We start from the raw sequence: 18,073 nt of genomic DNA, 5'->3' as shown, positions 1-18,073 counted from the left end.
AACCGACTGAGCCACCCAGGCGCACCTAAAAAAATTTTTTTAAGTTTATTTATTTTGAGAGAGAGAGAGACAGCGTGAGTTGGGGAGGAACAGAGAGAGAGAATCCCAAGCAGGGGGTCATGTGGGGCTTGAACTCATGAAACCTCGAGATCATGACCTGAGCCAAACCCAAGAGTTGGACGCTCAACCAACTGAGCCACCCAGGCGCCCCATGATTATATTTCTAATATAAAAATATATTTTTATATTAAAATTGTTAACCATCTGTAATAGAAGAGTAGCCAATAGAAGGAATTAAAAATATATTTAATTGAATCTAAGATGCTGTTTAAAAAACATTATCTTACATCACACCAAAAAAGAAAAATGCCACTTAAACAATGACAACACTTTCTTAGAATTTTTATTTGATGTGTATCACAGAGCTATTTAAAGCTCAGATTTATCATATATCACTATTTTGTATATATGAAAAGGAAATAAAAATAAAGTTATTTCTACAGTATCTTCAAAGTCCAATTTTTGAATATTCTGTATGATTTATCAACTTGTGATGTGATGCACTAAAATAAGCACACCATTTACATAGTATTTCTATGAAAAATGTATAACCTAAATCTAACCATGAGGAAATGATCAGGAAACTACTGCAAAAGAATCAAAAAAGGGTCATTATAAAATCAGGCTTGACTCTTCAAAAGTGTTACAGTCATGACAGACAGAAAAGGCTAAAAAACTGTTCCAGATGAAAGGACACTAAGGCAACAGGACAACTAAATGCCACATCCAACTCTGACTGGATCCTGGAAGTGGCGCTGGGATGGAGCTAGTGCAACTTTTCTGTTTGAAGTTATTCAAAACAAAAATTTAACAAACAACCCTTATGGATAGACCACGCAGCTTAAGAAGTAAAACTTTAGGGGTGCCTGGCTGGCTCAGTTGAAACAGCATGCAACTCTTGATCTTGGGGTTGTGAGTTCAAGCCCCACATTGGGCATAGAGCTTACTTAAAAAAAAAAAAAAAAAAAAAACAACAAAGAAAAAAAACAAGAAAGAAAAAGAAGTAAAACTACCAGTTGAAATACCTGTGTAACTGAACCACTTTGTTACTTGAAATCTTTCTTCCTTCCCTTAAGCTTGGCTGGGTCATGGGAGGAAGTCAACTACTTATATTCCCTATTCTTTATTGCCTTTGCACACATGCACACAGATCTTTCTTGTTTTTGTTTTGCTGACAATCACTATAGACAAACAGAAAACTATAATGAAATGCGGGGAAGATACACACCTTGCAAAGTTCTTACAGTAATACCGGAGTCCTGGTCTACAGTTTCTGACTCCTTCTGAGATATTGGAAAATGTAGTCTCCTCACTTCCACCTTTATGATCTACTGACCTTAGAGCCCCACCATAGTGCAAGCCAAGTTCACAGTAGTTACAGTCCAGACAAATTAATAGCTCCCTACTTCCTTGCTTCAAAATGCAAAGCTTATATCAGAGGACCTACAGACAGGTGATAATCAAGACTCAAGAGTTTTATTCTACTCAGAAGTAAGCTATAACCAGGGCACCTAGCTGGCTCAGTTCGAAGACATGTGACTCTTGATCTCAGGGTTGTGAGTTCAAGGCCCCACATTGGGTGTGTAGAGGTTACTTAAAAATAAAATCTTTAAAAGATGTGAACATTACATAATGTTTTTATAATTCTATGACATAAAACATGAGCAAGAGAGTCTTTATTTCATTTCACTTTTAAATAGGCTTCATGTACAGCACGGAGCCCAGTGCAGGGCTTGAACTCACCACCCTGAGATCAAGACCTGAGCTGAGGATCAAAAATCAGATGCTTAACCAACTGAGTCACCCAAGAGAGTTTAGACTCCTCGTCCAAATTTACTTTCTCCATAAAGACTACTTGACAATCTTCTTTAATACAAAACCTGTCCCATTCTCAAACCTAGCACTTTCCCCCTTTATACACCATACTTTTTACTTTTCCTGTAGCACTTATTACCTTTTTTTTTTTTTAATTTTTTTTTTTTCAACGTTTATTTATTTTTGGGACAGAGAGAGACAGAGCATGAACGGGGGAGGGGCAGAGAGAGAGGGAGACACAGAATCGGAAACAGGCTCCAGGCTCCGAGCCATCAGCCCAGAGCCTGACGCGGGGCTCGAACTCACGGACCACGAGATCGTGACCTGGCTGAAGTCGGACGCTTAACCGACTGCGCCACCCAGGCGCCCCTTTATTACCTTTTAATATAACATGATTTATTTGTTTGTTGTTTGTCTCCTCCTCCTAAACCCTAAGTGTCAGAAGGGGAATAATCTTTATTTTGTTCACTGAGATATCTAAAGTGCCTAGAACAATGCCTGGCATATAGCAATGACCACACAAATATTTGTTGAGTGAATGAATAAACAAATGTACAAATGAACATGTAACAAAACAGAGTAAGTTAAGTTGTACCAGACAACAATCCTATTCTCTGAAACTCTCCTATTTTAAGACAGAGGTGAGCAGATGAGGTTTTATGACTTCTAGTTAAACACGGCAAATTGAACACTCACATTTTTCTTTGTTCCCTCCCAAATCCAACTAAAATGACGGTAAAGAAAAAAAAATTAGCCTAGAAGGACAAAGAGAATGGAAAACAATATAAACAGTAAATAAAAATGTCAACAGCATTTTAGAAATTTTAACTAAATGTTAAATTAGTTAAATGCTGAAATGATGAATGCTGAAACTAAAATATCTGCAGAGGAGGAAGCAGAGGAGGAATAAGCAGCAAGCCAATTCAGCCATACATCTGGAAGGCTCAGAAACTGAAGTTATCAGGTCCCTCTGAAATTGGGAGGTAAGGCTAAAACTAGGATTCAACCAGTTTATAAAAGGCCCAAGTCTCCTTCCTCTATCCTGTATGGACAGATGCCTATCCTTCCCTCAACCTGGCATAATAGAAGAGGTTTATCTCTAGAGGCACAGGCACTGGAAGAAGGGGATAAAGCACCATACCAACAGAAGTGGCAATAAATAAAAGTTTACAAATTGAATAATGAAATCCCAGCAGTTCTTCCAGAAATCTGGTGGGCAGTCTCCTAAACCCCTGGGAAGATTCCTCTCTAGGTAAGTTGGTAGGCCGAAGAAAAATAAGACATAGAGAATACAGACATTTGGGAGCTAGTGCAATATAAGATACTTTGCGAAGATAAAATGTTTATATTCAAAAACCAGACTGAAACAAATACTTACATAACCAACATCAGGTCTGTAACACGTATATGCCCCTAAGATACTATGTAAGACATCATGATATGGACCACCCTTAAGAGAGAAAAATGAAATGTCAAACTGTACAATAGTCTCTAAGTTAATTCTCAAATAATTAATTTTTAAAGACTTCCTAAATGACTAGTTTTAGTTAGTATATTGTATCATTATCAGAAATATTCTAAATACACTCTGCCAAGATATTTTCTCTAAAAAATAAAAAAATATTTAATCCTGAAAAAACCAAATAAACTCACTTGACAGATACAAGTTATCATTTTAAAGATTGCTAGATTTGGTACAAGATTATGATGAAAACAGATTGTTCCATTTCATACAATATAATTTCAGCAAAAGAAACCCATCAAGCTACAGCAAGTTATGTTTATCAATAATTTTAATCTTAATGGTAAAAATTTTTATCTCATTTTATCAATCTATAGATAGAGGAATTCCATGTGTGAAATATACAGTCCACACAAAATGTAATCATTTCTCACAAAGTACGTTTCTCACAAGCAACTCGTAAGCCTCTGCACAAAATGATTTTTATAAGCCATTTTTTTCCCATTTCAGTAGTAATTCTGGAAAACTAAGGTTTGGGCAAAAGTTCTTTACATGTTAACTGACTAATAAGCAAAATGTTAAAATTCAAATACCTTACAGAATAAAAAGTAAAACAAAGAAATGCACCTTAATGAATAAAGGTATCATGGGCTATGCTAACGGCAATGCATTCAGTTAGTGGAATAAAATAACAGAAACTCCTTTAGAATTTTCCCACTAGTTTCGGGGCGCCTGGGTGGCGCAGTCGGTTAAGCGCCCGACTTCAGCCAGGTCACGATCTCGTGGTCCGTGGGTTCGAGCCCCGCGTCGGGCTCTGGGCTGATGGCTCAGAGCCTGGAGCCTGTTTCCGATTCTGTGTCTCCCTCTCTCTCTGCCCCTCCCCCGTTCATGCTCTGTCCCTCTCTCTGTCCCAAAAATAAATAAAAACGTTGGAAAAAAAAAAAAAATTAGAATTTTCCCACTAGTTTCACACTTTCTATATAAAGGTCTCCAACTTTTATAGTTTGCCTTTAAAAAAATAATAGCTATGAATTTGAGAATTTGTTCTGTTGGATTAAAAAAAAATTTTTTAAGTAGTTACATGGCTGTCTGGGTGGCTCAGCTGGCTAAGTGACTGACTCTTGGTCTTGGCTCAGGTCTTGATTTCAGGGTTGTGAGTTCAAGCCTCATGCTGGGCTCCACACTGGGCATGAAGCCTACTTAAAACAAAAAACAAAAAACAAAAAAAAAACTAGTTATAACTGGTTAGAAACACTCACCTTCTGGAAGATGTAAAGGGATGGAAATGTACGGGATATGTCCAACTTAATTAATTCCAGACTGGCCTCCCGATCAGCAACAGATACACCTGCATTTGCAAGGTAGATAAAATTAAAATGATTACTTGACTATATACCCAGTTCAATCTTGTACACACAGAATAATCATATAGCACAGATGTTACTTAAGGAAAGTTAAAAGCTTCATAATCAAGAAATTTAAAGAAATGCCACATAGCTTTTACTAGAACTTAAGGGTTTCTTTTATGAAGAAAATATTTATATACTTATCAGAAAACTATATGAAGGATTTCTACTTCCAGTTTTTATACAAGGTAAGCACAGACTATCACTCCCACGATAACAACTGGGGAAAAAAACAAGTAAGCTTCAAATATCCCAAGTTTTTTTAAAAAGGCATATGAAAACTGTAGACACAGAGAGGATTTAAATTCCAGAAAGAAAAGAGGCTTTCCTACATAGCCATTTTTCTTCCTAGAGGCATATGCCAAGTCTGGGCATGAGCTCAGGACTGAGTTTGCCACACACAAAGGTACTCTGCTTGGGAAAAGAGAAACCTTGGGAAAAGAGAAACCCTTAGACCTCTTCATAACCAAATAACACTGATGTGATACATAGAATCACAAGGGAGTGTCTCAGGGGAGGGAGGAGCCTCTAATAAAAACAGAGGACAGTTCTTCCTACCCAGATATTTGAATCCCACAATGAATTAAGTATATCTAAAGCTTCAACCTTGTCCCAACCTAGCTCAGTTGCTGACTGAACTGAAGTAATAACCCAACTCCCTGACAGAAAAGAGCATGCTTCCTCTGCAGGGGAAACATCCACTTCAGTTTCTATATTATTCTTTATTCAGTGATTTACATATAATTGGAAATTTTAAGATATGCAAATAAGCAGAAAAATATGACTTGTAATCAAGGGGAAAGCAGCCAATAAAAGCAGACATGAAGATGACCCAGTAATGGAATGAATAAACAAGAATATTGACTGTTACATGTTCAAGAAAAGAGAGGAAAAGATGGGGGGAAATGTATGGGATGGAAAGATGAAGAATTGCCACAGAGAAATAGAATCTACGAAAAGAATCAGGTAGACATTCTAGAATTACAGAATATAATATCTGAAATTAAAGACTCATTGGACATATCTAATAGACTGGATATAGGAAAAGAGGGGATTGGTGAAACTGATTATAGGAATAAAAATCATCTAAACTGAGGCACAGAAGGAAAACAATGTTTTTTAAGTGTACAAGACTTGGGGCTCCTGGGTGGTTCAGTCGGTTGAGCATCGGAGTTCAGCTCAGGTCATGATCTCACAGTTGTGGGTTGGAGTGCCGTGTTGGACTCTGTGCTGACAGCTCACAGCCTGGAGCCTGCTTCAAATTTGTGTCTCCCTTTCTCTCTCTCTCTGCCCCTCCCCGGCTCACACTCTCTCTCAGTCTCTCAAAAATAAATGAACGTTAAAAAAAAATTTTCTTTTAAGTGTATGAGACTTGTAGGGCACTGTGAAGTGGTCTAACATACACATAATTGGAGTCCAAAAAGGAGAGAAACAATGTGGCAGAAGTAATATTTGAAAAACAATGGCCAAAAAAGCTAAATGGCAACTGTAAATTATAAACACACAGGAGATGAGAAATCAGTAATTTAAACAGAACACTGTTCCTTACTGGAACAATTCTTCACTTACATGCAATTAATTTCTACGAAAGTGCAACTTTTACCACTTAATCATGACAAAATGTCTCAAAGTAAATGCTTATAATTTTAATTCTTTTTTTTAAATTTTTTTTTTTTTTCAACGTTTCCATTCATTTTTGGGACAGAGAGAGACAGAGCATGAACGGGGGAGGGGCAGAGAGAGAGGGAGACACAGAATCGGAAACAGGCTCCAGGCTCTGAGCCATCAGCCCAGAGCCCGACGCGGGGCTCGAACTCACGGAGTGCGAGATCGCGACCTGGCTGAAGTCGGACGCTTAACCGACTGCGCCACCCAGGCGCCCCTATAATTTTAATTCTTATATTTTCAATACTTCATAAAAATAAATTCAAAAAGAATTATAAACAGCTAAGGCTATGCCAATATAAAGCCGCTAACATCTTGTCCTTCCTTGCACTTCTAGTTTCCCACAAATAGCTGACATAGCTAATAGGTCTCGAACATTACTTACGTGAACTTTTCTCAAAATCAAGTCTTCTCTCTAACCTTCTTTAGTCAATTTTCCCCACCCTTCTTTCATTCCTCTAAAATAGTACTCAAGGAATTTAACAAAGTTGTTTACATACTCACAGGAAACCACTCTGTAATGTATACCATTTCTCTATTCTAAACCATGCTCATTTTTAGAGTTTTACTGGCAAAAGAAAAGTGTTTGCTTTCTATGAAGTAAAACAAATATAGAAAGAAAAGTGACTGGCAGACAAATAGCACCCTATTATTCAAGGAGAAGAGATGGCTGACTAAACTTACCTATATTTAATATACAATGTTAACAGGAAAAAAGTGCTCCTGTTTTCTCCAAAATGACTAGGAAAAAAAACTGATGAGAGTGGAAGGAAAGATGAAGTCTGTAAGTTAAATGAACAAAGGCTATGGCACAATAATTATAAATAATGTATTAATTAGGTAGTGAGTGAAAGTGAGTGAGGAGACAGGAAGTCACAAGTGAGGAATGAAGATCATCTATCTTTTTAATTTTTTAATGTTTATTTTTGAGAGATGGAGGGAGGGAGAAACTGAAGCAAGCTCCAGGCTCCAAGCTGTCAGCACAGTGCCTGATGCGGGGCTCAAACCCACGAACAATGAGAGCATGACCTGAGCTGAAGTTGGACACCTAACCCACTGAGTCACCTAGGCACCCCGAAGACCATCTATCTTTAAGTTAAGAGTTAGCTTAAAAATACTTCACCCCATTAGTCTTACTGCTGTGAATAAATCCTGAGCTCCAAGGTCCAAAAACCTGGGTTTACATCACAGATTCACTGCTTACAAATTAACTACTTTGAGCCTCAGTTTCCTTTTATACCATTCAGGATAACCACCTACTTAAAGGGCTATTAACATTAAAGAAGATAATGTACGTAAAGCAATTACTACAGTTCCTGACACATGGTAAAAATCACACTGGTATCTTCAGTGACTGGATTTTCACCCAGAAATTTGTATTAAAAAAAAAAAAAATCACACCTTCTGTATCATTTTCTGAACTTGTTTCACTAAAGCTTTTCCATCGTTCTTTTGCTCTCGAGAGAAAGATTTCATAAAGTTCTGGAGGAAAACAAAACAAAAATTAATAAATAGTAGGAAAATACATTCATATATTTTAATTTATATTCTTAAAAATAAAGAGAAAAATCTTATTATAGCTTAGGTCTCCCTTACATAGCAGGCATCAAAAGTGTGGCACACTGATGTTATCTGATGCTACCAAAACTATTTATTACTACAACTGGAAAGAGAGAAAATAACAATACTGCACAGTGGTCATCCAAATAGCTACAACAGAGAATTTAAGTATGAGGCAGGAAGAAATACTTTTGCTAAAGGAGTATCATCATGGAATAGCAGAAAAATGATTTTTGGAGTCAGTCAGACCTAGATTCAAATACCAGCTCTGTGGTATTTGGGACTTTAAGAAAGTCACTTTGTCACTCTGGAACTTGGCTTTCTTCATCTGTAAATTGGAGAAAGAGAATGCCTACTCATGGTATACTGATGATTAAACAAGATAATTTCTGTAAAGTTCCTGACACCTCGTAGACTGTCAATAAACGTTAGTTCTTGCTTTCCTTCTCTCTTGAAACCGGTTCTCCATTATGATATTACTATCTAAAGCTACCTAAACTTCACATAGTTTGGTCAGAGGGCTTGCATTCAAAAATCTCACTCGTATCTTTTCATTTTAAGTACCCATCACTTTTTGAGACTGCCACTGTATGCTTCCTTACACAGGACCTTATCCAACTTCAAGAACAGAAGAAACAAGTTTTTTTTCTCAATTCTCAGATTTTAATTATCTTTACTTTCTGTGCTGATATTCTAAATTACACAAAAACAGAAAATTTTAATGCCAAACGAATAGCAAAAACTATTTCTTACCAAACACCAACATTTATATATTGCCCAAAATACCAAGAACACTTTTTTGTTTCAATTGATCTTTTTAAATAAAAAGTTTGTTTAAAGGCAATACAATGAACAATTAAAAAAATTTTTTTTAATGTTTATTTCTGAAGGAGAGACAGAGCGTGAGCAGGGGAGGGGCAGAGAGAAAGGGAGACACAGAATCTGAAGCAGGCTCCAGGCTCTGAGCCGTCAGCACAGAGCCCAACATGGGGCTCGAACTCACGAACTGTGAGATCATGACCAGAGCTAAGTCGGACACTCAACCGACTGAGGCACCCTTCAATTAAGAATTTTTTAAAAATTCAAGTAGTACAAAATAGTATAGAATGAAAAAAAATATATTTCCTTCCCTCAGATGTGACTGTGCTTACCAGAACTCTAAAGATGAAAATATGAATGTTATTATGTATATACAGATATATCTTCCTGTTAAAAAAAAAAGTGTGGCAACATATTACAGCACTGATCTGCATCTTGCTTTATTATATCCGAAGCTGTTCTTTATTAGTAGAATAAAATCTGCTTTAGTTTTTTTTTTTTTAAACAACTGCATAGTATTCCAATGTATATACCATAAAAAGTATTCTTACATTGCCAAGAATCAGATCATTATAAAAAACTGACTACATACATTTCAAATAGACTCTTACTATTTTGATCTCTTCCCCCTTCTGTTTATTTTTCATTACTACTAATGGCTCAGAAAAAAATTAAAAAAAAAAAAAAAAAAAAGTCAAGTGGCAAAAAAAAAAAAAAAAAAAAGTCAGGTGCCTGGGTGACTCAATCAGTTGAGCGTCTGACTCGACTTCAGTTCAGGACATGATTTCACAGTTCTTGAGTTCGAGCCCCACACCAGGCTCTCCACTTACGGTGCAGAGCCTACTTGGGATTCTCCTTCTCTCCCTTTGTCTCTGCCCCTCATGCACCCTTTCTCTTTCTCCCCACCTCGAAAATAATTAAATAAACCTAAAATATAATAAAACTTAAAAAATTTTTTAAATATAAAAAGTCTAAATTTCTATTATTTGAGTCCATCAATAATTTGGTTAAAGAGGTAGACATAATTTTTTAATTATATATACAATTTTTTTGCAGTTATCAGGTACCAAACTGAAGTCCACAATTTCTGGTTTCAAGCTGATTCCAAGCCAGGTCCAGTTTCACTATTCTACTTAAACTTTAGAACTATCTTGGAAGAAAAAAGGCTCACCAAATAAATCATCACCTAAGGAAGCCACAAAACTGATCCAATAAGAAAAATGTGGTAATGCATTTCAAAACATCAAAGGACATCTGTACAGGGAAGACTTAGAGTGCTTATCTATAAGAAGAAGACCTGTATGTCAGTTCAATTCCATGCCTGACTCCACAGGTCTTATTTATGTTACTCTGAATCTACAAACGTAGAACCTGAAGCAGACTTACAGTTGTATATTGGACTTGAATAGAGAATACTTTGAGATCAGTGTATGTTTAATTTTCTCATTTTCTGGCAATGATAATACTGTCTGCATATACTCTCAGCAAATTCACTTTCACTGTAATTTTATATTCATATTTTTCATTATCACAAATAATTGTTAGAACAATCCTTTGAGATAGTTAATAATCTTACCTCCATTTACAGATGAAGAAAACTAATTCTCTTAGATGTTAAATAATTTGCCCAAGGTCACAAACCTAATATATAGTGGAACCAAGATTTGAACCACATCTGACTGACTTTAGAGCCTTTATTCTTACTTACTATTCTCCAGGGGTTATAAATTTCATGATCAAAACAAATGCAACAGGTAAAAACTCAAACTATTAGAGCCATTAAAGTAAACAAAGTTATCAAAAGTAAATTTACTTCAATTGAAATTTAGCTTCCTTCCTACCACTAAAGAAAAAGAATGATTACCTATTCTATTCCTGAATATATAATTATTTAGTAGAGAAAATCTAAAATTACTTTGAAAGTAAATAACCTAGTTATGTTACTAACTTTATATTTTGAGCTTAGAAAAGAACTTCAAATTTGATTACAGTATCACAAAAGTTTAATACCACCTAGCCAATATTTTAATGTAGAAGCTATCAGATACTTAACATTCTAAAGCCAAAGTTCTCAACAAAACTGAAAACCAAATTTCAAATAGCCACCAATACTTTATCACCTCAACTGTATACAAAACCGAGTCTTAAGACTTTAAACAATTATAATATGTCCAACAATCCTTAATATCAAGTATTTTAATTATCTAACTGAAAGTTCTGACAATAATGTAAAATTATTTCCTTTTAATCTGTTTCAAGCACAGAGAGCAAAACAAACCTTTGTTTTATTTGGGGGGAACAGTTAGGTCAGGTAGACTCTAACCTTTTCTAAGCTAAATTAAAAAAATATTGATTGATTGATTGATTGTTAATGTAAACTCTATCCCCAACGTGGGGCTTGAACTCATGACCCCAAGATCAAGAGTTGCATGCTCTACTGACTAAGCCAGCAGGTACCCCACTTAATGCTTTCTTTAAATTCTATTTTTAAATTAAAAAAAAAAAAAAAAGGTCTGGTTAAAATAACATCTTCATTATGGGATATTTGTGAAAATCAATGCTAAAAATCATTCACAATCATGCCACTCAAAGTTGGCATCACTTTGAAGACTAAAGATAAATATTTAGATTTTTGTTATTAATCTGTCCAATTATATATACAACACTGATTTGCTACAATGGGCATCATTGTAGAAAAACTTTTGCACTCAATCCTGATAATGTTCTTATTGTTTAGAACTAGAATAAACAGGTCAAAGGTTATTTTTTGAGGCTTTTAATACATGTTTCTATAGTATTATCAGTCATCCCCTATGTCGGTTATTCTCATTCGTTTTAATCACTTTTGAGAGGTAAGAAACAGTACCTTGGTTGCTCTTTTAACATACATGTCATTGATTTGGCTATCACTAAGAAAATGATTAAGTAAGTCACAGTACAACCAAACTGTGGACTACAGTGCAGCTACAGTATGTATAAGGTACACTTATATATAGTGCTCAAGACAGATTAAAGTGTGAAAAAAATAAGCCACAGAATAAACTGATGGCATAAATTCCTTTTTGTGGGAATAAAAAGAAAAGAAAAAGAGAAGCTTTAAAAATTATCATATTTCAGGGTGCCTGGGTGGCTCAGTCGGTTAAGCATCTGACTTCGGCTCAGGTCATGATCTCATGGTTTGTGAGTTCGAGTCCCGCGGTGGGCTCTGTGCTGACAGCTCGGAGCCTGGAGCGTGCTTCGGATTATGTGACTCCTCTCTCTGCCCCTCCCCAACTTGTGCTCTATGTCTTTCAAAAAATAAATAAATGAAAAAAAAATTTAAAAAAAATTATATGTTGAGGCACACTTTTTTTACGAGCACAGAAAAAAGATCTGATAGGATCAAAAGCAGGAGTTTGGGTAGAAGAGAGGGAAGAAGCATACAGTTTGTACCTTACTATCACTTGACTTAAAAAAAATTGATATATAAAAATTTTAAAGTAACAGTAACAATATATTATTTCCGTTATTATACCAGAGCCCCCAAGTCTTTCTATGGTGCCACTGTCCATGTTATCACTCAGACCTATTTAGTACCTTTTATTATTAACTATTTAACATTTTCCTCTATTTGATATTATCCTAATTTTATATTTTTTACTGCATCGAAACCACTTTACCTTTTACTTCTATCCTTTAAGGTTTTAAGAAACATAAGAAAATAAAACATTTCCTTGCGAGTCTTATTTTGTTTTTTTAATTTGGAAATTTTCAAATAAAAAAATCCAAAAGGACTGGTTTGGGTAGAGATGTAGGAAAAGAAATTTCTAGGCTTCTATCTATATATATATATTTTTTAATAAAGGGAAACCTTTCCACAATTACACTATTTTTCTTTGTATATACTTCTATATCCACCGCTACCTAGAATCCTAGAAGTTACCTGCAGTGAAAATATCTGGATGTCCAAAATATTACTGATGGTTGTAAACTAAAGGAAAACCCACAAACCTTATTTATATAATAACTTACTCATTAAATCATACCAGGTTTTGGAGAGAGTGGGAATGAAACATGCTCTAAAATGACATTATATATGATAATGCCTTTTTAAATGGCCAGTCTATTAATCTGTTTTATAATTCTGGAGATGGCTGTTTTCATGTGTGGGAGTAACTGAATATAGAATACAAACCAGGAGTGATATTTAGTTCATTTCCTACAGCTAGACTCCAAACTTTCCCACGAACACTAGGGGGCAATCCCTGCCACCACAATTCTCGAACTCTTCTTGTACTACGCCTAGAATTAAAGGGGGAGAAAAAAGGACACAGTTACTTTTTATACCAAAAACACTAGTTGCATGATGGTTTAGCTAGTCTATGGCCAAGTGACTGAATGATTTTTAAGAACATAGTTAAGCATGTGATGCATTCTTTCCGTGAGGTTCATGCTTGTAGGCAACAGAAGTCTAGAAAATATATGGTACCCTACAGAAGGACAATAGTAATTTAAAGGGAGCTGCCTTCTACAGCTGCCACTTATAGGGTACAATGAGAGAATCAGAAATAGGTGGACAGTCATGAAAAACAGGATAAAAGGAACATAAAAATCTTCTGTCAACTCAGTACCAAAAAAAAAAAATCACAAGGTATTTATTATGGGTAAGGCCCTTGTCTTTGAGAGGCAGTGTGTCTGCTGAAAGAGTGTGGGCTTTAGAGTCAGATGGACGGGAGTTCAAATCTGGTTTAACTATTCATTAATTGTATAACCTTGGGCAAATCACTTAACCTAACCTTGAGCTTCTCTATAAGATAAATGGGAGTAAAGGTTGTAAGAATCAAATGTGATTACTTCTGTAAAGAGCCTAATTTGATACCTGTCACAATGTATCAATATTCAACAAATTCCCAATGCGTATCCTACACTGCAGAACACATCTCCTACCCTCCAGTCTAGAGGGAATATAAGGCATGTACAAAAATATTATCGGAAAATAAAAGGCAAAGTAAAGCAAGAAGTATATTAGCCTCAAAGTATAATGGGACATTAGAAAAGGGAAAGATCATATATAGCGTATTTATGATTATGAGAGAGGTGTATTAAAAATCACTTTAATATTTAACATTTAACAAATGCATCTTACAATGAATTACAGATTTAGTATTTTCTTTGCAAAACCTGCTATTACATCAATAATGCACCTTGCAGCAGATATGTTAAAATTAAGAAAATATGATAACTGAGGAAATTAAATTTTCATGGATCAACTAGCATTTCAGATGAATATCCTCAAAGGAAAGGTAAGATTCTGACAGGTATAGAAAGGGTGGTCAGTAAGGGAAGTAGGTATTAAGAGACTGAGGGATGTATAAAATTAAAGGTATAATTTAGCCAAAGCATAAGACACATGTTGGAAATACTAAAAATAGAGAACTAGAAACATGAGATCTTTGGAGACAGACTTGAATTGAGGAAAAGTCTGCTTACTTACATTACTTCCCAATTGGGCAGTATTTCATTGATCCAAATTACCATTGCACTTGCGATATTTTCTTCCTGTTTAAATCGTTCTTTCATTATTTTTTTCCTTTTATAGGCTTCTTTAATTTCTGTTTTAAACAAGTAAAAATTATTTCAATACAAAAAAGCTAGATCATGATGCCCTTTTCCTTCTACCTAAGTCTAAAATATAAGCTTTCTCATAAAGAATATTCTGATAACAAGAAGGAAAGAAGAAAGGAGGGAAGGAAGAAGGGGAAAGAGGGAAGAAACGAAGCAGGGGAAAAATAGAAAGAAAATAAACTTGATTAATGTAATTTTAAAGTAAAACCTCCTATTCTAAGTTTGTTTCTTTTTTAGCTTATTGTTTTCATTTTTAGTAATCTCTGTACCCAATGTGGGCCTCAAACTCATAACCACAAGATCAAGTCACATGCTCTTCTGACTGAGCCACCCAGGTGCCCCTACATCTCCTCTTCTAAAAAAGTAAATGGAACTCAGGGCGCCTGGGTGGCTCAGTTGGTTGGGCATCCAACTTCGGCTCAGGTCATGATCTCACTGTTTGTGAGTTTGAGCCCCGCGTCGGGCTCTGTGCTATCAACTCGGAGCCTGGAGCCTGGAGCCTGGAGCCTGGAGCCTGCCTCAGATTCTGTGTCTCCTTCTCTTTGCCCCCTCCCCTACTCGTGCTCTGTCTCTGTCTCTCAAAAATAAATAAATGCAAAAAAAATTTTTTTAAAGTAAACAGAACAAAGGGTCAGAAAAATAGATTACTATATCACATATTCTATTTATACTTAATAAACAAACCGAAATTTGTCATGAATTAACTATGTAAAGCCTAAACAACTGTGAGCAATTAACCAATACCCTTTTTTTCATATAAGGAAGGGATTTATGAATTTCCTTAGATAAAAGCACATGACATTAAAAAATAATTCTGCCAGTGACATTATTACACTTAACCCTGTCTAGCATGATGTCTTGCTTTACTAATTAGATTGAAATTAAAAAACCCTAATATATACACATATACAACACCCCTCTGAAAGTCAGAAGTCATAATTCTGAAACAAGAGATGGCTCAAAAAAAGAAGTGGTACATAAAATATATAAGATAATTATGTAGGGGAACCTGGGTGACTCAGTTGAGCATCTGACTTTGGCTCAGGTCATGATCTCGCAGTTTGTAGGTTCAGGCCCCCCATGAGGCTCTGTGCTGACAGCTTGGAACCTGGACCCTGCTTGGGATTCTGTGTCTCCCTCTCACTCTGCCCCTCCCCTGCTCACACACTATCTCTCAAAAATAAAAAAAACATTTTAAAAAATTATAAATTATGTATATACTTTACTATGTTATATATTACAATTATAATTTTATAAAATTATATATAACATGTCATGTTAATATATAATGTATGTTTTAGCATATTATATATACTATATTAATATATGAGCATATTAATATAATAATTATATATAATGTTTTGTATATTTATTTGTTTATAGTTATATATAATTTTAGAACCAGTGGGGACTTCAGAGATCAGCTAGCCAAAATGTTTACTAATTTTGTTTCACAAACGCCTCAGAAATCATCTTAAGGGGCAAGTGGGAGGCCAAGTAACCAGCTCTACTTTCTTTACCTTGTCATATGCATTCATATTCTATATAACTTTTCTTTGGAGAGAGTTTCACTGCTTTTAAAACAAAAGTGTGGACAGAACACTTGAAAGCCTAAATCCAGTCAACCTGAATCCCACACTTCACAGATTTGAGGAAACTAACATTAGGTTTATTTACCATCATATCCAAGTAGTATCAAATAGGATTAAAGCTGTTACCCTCTGATTTCTCAATTTAATGTTATTTCTACCATATCACATTGTAGGATTGTGTATTTATCAATAACTCTCTTAAATATTAATCAACTAGTAAGGTCAAAGTTCAGAGTCAATTAAAATGTGTTGGGTATGTTAGGAATATTTCAAATAAAATAAATTTATCCAATGTATAAATGATTAGGGCTTTTACAAAGATATAACTGCCTTATAGGTTTCTTATAACATTAAAAAATTAACCTCATTTCCAAAATAGTGCCATTAAATAGAACTGTATCCTATTACAGTATATTATAGTATTCCATTAACTTAAGGTCAAAGAAAAAAATCAGCTGCTAAAAGGCACATTTCTAAAAATACTTATGGCTGTATAATATCTTTTCTAAAAATGTACCCTGAACTAACAGTGCTTAGCAAATAAATACTGTTAAATTATCCTTATGTTCTACTTTTTGGCTGGAGGAGAGAATGAATAAATAAAGGTGTGAATTTATTTTTAATTTTTTTAAACATTTTTATTTATTTTTGAGAGACAGAGACAGAGCACGAGCGGGGAAGGGCAGAGAGAGAGGGAGACACAGAATCCGAAGCAGGCTCCAAGCTCTGAGCTGTCAGCACAGAGCCTGAGGCAGGGCTCCAACCCACAAACTGTGAGATCATGCCCGGAGCTTAAGTCGGAAGCGCAACCGAATGAGCCACCCGCATGCCCCAAAGGTGTGAATTTATACACCACAGTATACATTCATGTGCCTGTCCAAATGACACAATTGGGATTCTAGAAAGACTACATTAAGTCACAAAAGCAAATTCTAATTTCAAATCATATTCTCAAAGTCATACAGGAAGGTGTTACAATTATTAAATTATAAAATACCAAAAGCTTAAAAACTATAAAAGAAGTGAATTTCATGAAATAAATTCATATCATTGCCATTCATAAGTTAAAATAATAGTTGTCCAAGAACCCTCATAGATAGTCTGCTGCCTTTCTCCTCAGTTAAAGTACTGGCAGAAAAGTAAGACATTTTTGAGAACAGATTTAGTTAGAAAAATAAGAAAACAGCATTATCTTAAAGATGAATTTGGGGGCGCCTGGGTGGTTCAGTCGGTTAAGCGTCCGACTTCGGCTCAGGTCACGATCTCGTGGTCCGTGAGTTCGAGCTCTGTGTCGGGCTCTGTGCTGACTGCTCAGAGCCTGGAGCCTGTTTCAGATTCTGTGTCTCCCTCTCTCTCTGCCCCTCCCCTGTTCATGCTCTGTCTCTCTCTGTCTCAAAAATAAATAAACGTTAAAAAAAAATTTTAAAATAAAATAAAAAAAGATGAATTTGATCAATCTCATCATCCACCTTCCTGTTGAAATTAACCAACAGGTTAGCTTCCTACTGACATCAGTAAATTAAATACACCGATTGGAGTTAAATTTATACCTCGTTTTTTAGCCTCAGCCACCATTTCATCATATTCTTGTCGGTGACGTAAAGCTTCTTCCACAGATTTGGCAGGAAGATTTCTGGAAAAAAAAGGTTTTAAGTCAATTTTAAAAGATTAACTTTTAAATGTATTAACTTCTTCCTTTTTATAGCCAAATACAAAGAATTTCTAACCTAACCTTTTCATTTCATACCTTAAAGAAGTAAAAGGTTGAAAACTCTGCATTTTAGAAAAGCATTAGAATCCAAGTTGCTAATATTTATTATATAAATGTTATTTTATGTTCTATGTATACATGTTTATAATTATTTAAATATGTCAGATTTCAGACAATATTTCTAAGTTAAGTGATTAAGCTCACTTACCAGGGGTTTTTTTAGTCAATTTTTTGAGGTATAATTTTCATACAATAAAATGACTGAACATATTTTCAAGAACAGAGTTTGGCGAGTTTTAACAAATGTATATAGGAGCACCTGGGTGGCTCAGTCAACAAGCATCCTACTCTTGGTTTCAGCTCCAGTCATGATCTTACG

General features: G+C 35.2%; 1 protein-coding gene across 9 annotated transcripts in view; it reads right to left on the bottom strand.

Moving 5' to 3' along the window:
- TBC1D12 (TBC1 domain family member 12) overlaps positions 1-18,073 on the bottom strand; it is a 116,021-nt gene that overhangs the window by 25,139 nt on the left and 72,809 nt on the right. For all 9 annotated transcript variants that reach the window (XR_015241746.1, XM_086680413.1, XM_086680414.1 and 6 more), the window contains 6 exons: positions 17,534-17,616; positions 14,261-14,378; positions 12,962-13,068; positions 7,810-7,890; positions 4,597-4,685; positions 3,254-3,325 (listed from right to left, as the gene is read on the bottom strand). Coding sequence is in view for 8 of the 9 variants with exons in the window: in XM_086680413.1 (XP_086536539.1) it covers positions 3,254-3,325; positions 4,597-4,685; positions 7,810-7,890; positions 12,962-13,068; positions 14,261-14,378; positions 17,534-17,616 (550 nt within the window). In the remaining variant the exon portion in view is untranslated. The remainder of the gene's footprint in view (positions 1-3,253; positions 3,326-4,596; positions 4,686-7,809; positions 7,891-12,961; positions 13,069-14,260; positions 14,379-17,533; positions 17,617-18,073) is intronic.

This window comes from Puma concolor, chromosome D2, assembly GCF_028749965.1.
Source record: "Puma concolor isolate L17-30 chromosome D2, mPumCon1.1.hap2, whole genome shotgun sequence".
Lineage (NCBI taxonomy): Eukaryota > Metazoa > Chordata > Mammalia > Carnivora > Felidae > Puma > Puma concolor.
Note: the sequence above shows the minus strand (reverse complement) of the source record. Positions and strands in the feature narration are given on the sequence as shown.